The sequence below is a fragment of the Nestor notabilis genome, unplaced genomic scaffold (assembly GCF_000696875.1).
Source record: "Nestor notabilis isolate BGI_N333 unplaced genomic scaffold, ASM69687v1 scaffold20222, whole genome shotgun sequence".
In the NCBI taxonomy this organism is placed as follows: Eukaryota; Metazoa; Chordata; class Aves; order Psittaciformes; family Psittacidae; genus Nestor; species Nestor notabilis.
In genome coordinates this window covers 1-3,058 of record NW_009918127.1, presented here as the reverse complement: position 1 = coordinate 3,058, position 3,058 = coordinate 1, and the positions used below count along the sequence as shown (strand labels likewise).

The 3,058-nt window shown below is 48.6% G+C and overlaps 1 protein-coding gene across 1 annotated transcript; it reads right to left on the bottom strand.

Annotated features, from left to right (window-relative positions):
* Positions 1 to 973: 973 nt before the first annotated feature.
* On the bottom strand, positions 974 to 2,447 carry FTSJ2 (FtsJ RNA methyltransferase homolog 2 (E. coli); the record flags this gene model as incomplete). The annotated part of the gene is made up of 2 exons (XM_010009564.1): positions 974 to 1,492; positions 2,176 to 2,447. Coding segments are annotated over 2 exons (697 nt in total), but the record flags the coding sequence as incomplete, so codon positions are not given.
* Positions 2,448 to 3,058: the final 611 nt, after the last annotated feature.

Genomic DNA, 3,058 nt, shown 5'->3' with positions numbered 1-3,058 from the left:
AAATCGCACGGGAACTCGCGCCCAGCTCTCGCGAGAACAGCGGCGCGGGCTGCCGTAAGGACGGGACTAAGCGCGCACCCCGCCGACGGTCTCCGCGCTCTACCGTAATGACCCGCGGCAGCGCCAATGGCGCGGGGGAATGGGGTTCACCGAGGTTTCCCTTCCCAAACTTACACAAAGCAACAGCCAGCTCCCAAGTTTGGGGAATTAGGAGTTTTCAAAGCAGGTGCAATTCGATAAACCTGTAGGCAATCCCAGATGAGATGTTTATAATGAGAAAGATCTGGAAGCCCTCAAACCAGACACCACCACCAGCCCCTCTTGCAACTCATGCCACAGCCTGATAAAAGCGCTGTTTAAGGTGAAAGTTGTCACTTCCCAATAAACAGATCTTATCTTAGCAGTGGCTAAATTTATTTGTGCAGAAGGAATTCTAGCAACTCAATCAGTAATCGTCCCTGTCTGGGATCCAAGGAACACCTCGTCACTTCACCTAAGAAACATCACTGATCAAATATACTACTGAAAACAGAAGGGAAGCTACCTTCTGGGTGATGATGCAGATCCTGACAGGCACAAAAATGTGCCCATTTTCACATGTGCTAATAAATTGCACCAGCTTTAAAGAAAGATGAAGAGGCAACAAATTGGCTCAAACTGCCCTTGCTGTTCCCTCTCATTCCAACACTGGCCTTTACGGTTAACCTCACACAGGACAACATTAATAGTGCAGTGACTTTCAAGCACGCATTAAAACCTCATAAAATCACTGTTTTATTTCCATTTCCATTACTCCAAGCCCCCGAGGTCGCCTTTCAGATTGCTCCTCTCCATTCCCAACTGTTTTCTCCCCAGGTGAGAACTTAGATTGGCTGCCTCTGCTGGGATAATTAGCAGATACTCGCAGTAGGGCACCACCCTGGTTTATTTTTGTATGTGATTTACTTTGTAACAGTCGTGGCAGATTTCCCCAGGGTCTGAATGGTGGGATTTTTCATTAAACACACACCAGATTCGGATTTGCAGAGTGTCTGATCATCTGTTTGATAATCTGCAGTTCGCAGCCTTCATTTCCCTTTGTAGAGTCTTGCCAAATAGTAAGATTCAGCAGAGTCCTTCCGGCTGGCCTGAGGCTTTATAGTTCTCACATCTTGGAACTGCTCCTTCAGTCTGTTCTGCAGAAGACGGGACTCATACCCATCCCAGAATTTACAGAGCAGCGTTCCCTTTGGCTTTAAAATACTTTGGGACACATTCAGAAGGCTTAAACATAGATTGATCAGCTTCTGGTGATCCAATTCTTTGATGCCTGTCGCATTAGGTGCCACGTCGCTCAAGATAACATCCACCTTTTCTGCAGGAAGCAGACTCTGGATCATCCTCAGCGTGCCTGGGTCTGCAATGTCAGCCTCTGACAGGAAGACTGCTCCTTCCAGAGGAGCAATCCGAAGGAGGTCAACACCAAGGACGAAGCCGGTGGGGACAGCAGGATCTAGATAAGAACAAATGACACTCTGAACACTCATAACGGTTGCAAACAACCTCCATAGGTATGAGCTTTGTGCTAGTCAATAAACAAAAAACACATCACCTGCCACGTCTGGTCTTCTTATCCTTAGACAATTTGCTGCATGTGTCTGGATGAATGGTTTGCTGAAAGCTAATCCATTCAAGATGTAAAAACTCAGCTACTTTGGATAAGCAAGGGGTATTTTTCTTGGGTTTCTTCTGCTCTTTCAAGGCTGACAGTCCAGAAATGCTGGACGATAGTACAGACAGTAATACCTTATCATGTAAACATTAATGGCTTAAAACACAGAAACTGGACATAGTGGGTACTATCATTTTTCAAGAAAGGATATAAAAATTCAGGAAAGCCAAGCTACCTGCTGGAGGTCACATCAATTTCAGAACAGGATGAAGGGATCTTCCCCACAACAGTTAATCAGTACATTAGCACCACGTTCAGTTTTAATTTCACAAATATGACTTCTCCAGACCATATGAGGAGTTCCTGTTCTTCACTCCAGCACACCTTCACACCTCTGTCATTGACTCCTGGCATTCACCAGTACCCACGTCCCTTCCCCACACCACCACCATCACAAGTGAGTTTTCTCACACACCTCAAAATGAGCAGCATCCCCATCTTGCCTGCCAACAACATGGACTTACCAGTACCTAAGGCATTGACTCTCTCTACAGCAACCTGACTCCAAGCACCGGGGGCAGCTCCACAGTCAAGAACAGAAAGTCCTGGACGAAGAATATGAAGCTTGTCATCGATTTCCAGTAACTTGAAGGCACTTCGGCAACGGTAATGCTGCTGCTTCGCTGCCTTGACAAAGGGATCCTTCACGTGCCGCTCCAACCACCAGTGCTCAGCTCCAGTTTTCTTCAGAAACCTCACTGTGGTGTGGAGACACTTGCTCACCAAATGCCAACAGCTGCCCAGGAAGGAAGGCAAATTAATCAGTTAGTGCGTAATCACAGAATGGTTTAGGATGGAAAGGACCTTAAAGCTCATCCAGTTCCAACCCTCTGCCATGGGCAGCAACACCTTCTACTAGCGCAGGTTGCTCCAAGCCCCATCACTATGTGTTTCAAAGGTCTCTATAGGACTTAATTCTAGCTCTGACCACATCTCCTCCCCAGCTCAGAAAAAAAGCCTCCAAATTTGAGATTTGCGGTGCCTTATCTGGTACAATCCCAACCAAAGGGCTGGATTTGGGGTGGACACCTCACAGGTTACCCTGAGGTGGGACAGAGCATCCCCTCATAGACAGCTCTTCACTTCTGTGTTTGTGCTCGAGGCCCACAGGGACACGACATGGCAGCCTCACCCCAGCACGGGCCGCCTGGCAGCGGGGGTACCTCAGCCCCTCGGAGGACGGAGGGATGCCCCAGCTCCGCCATGTCACCGGGCGGCGCACACCAACAGAGGCCGCTACCACAGCTTCCCAGTAACTAACCCCCGCTCCGGGATTTCCAGCGGTGACAACCCAAAACACCCATTACCCGTTGGTGAGGCGCTGGGGGTAACACCAAGCCGTCCCGG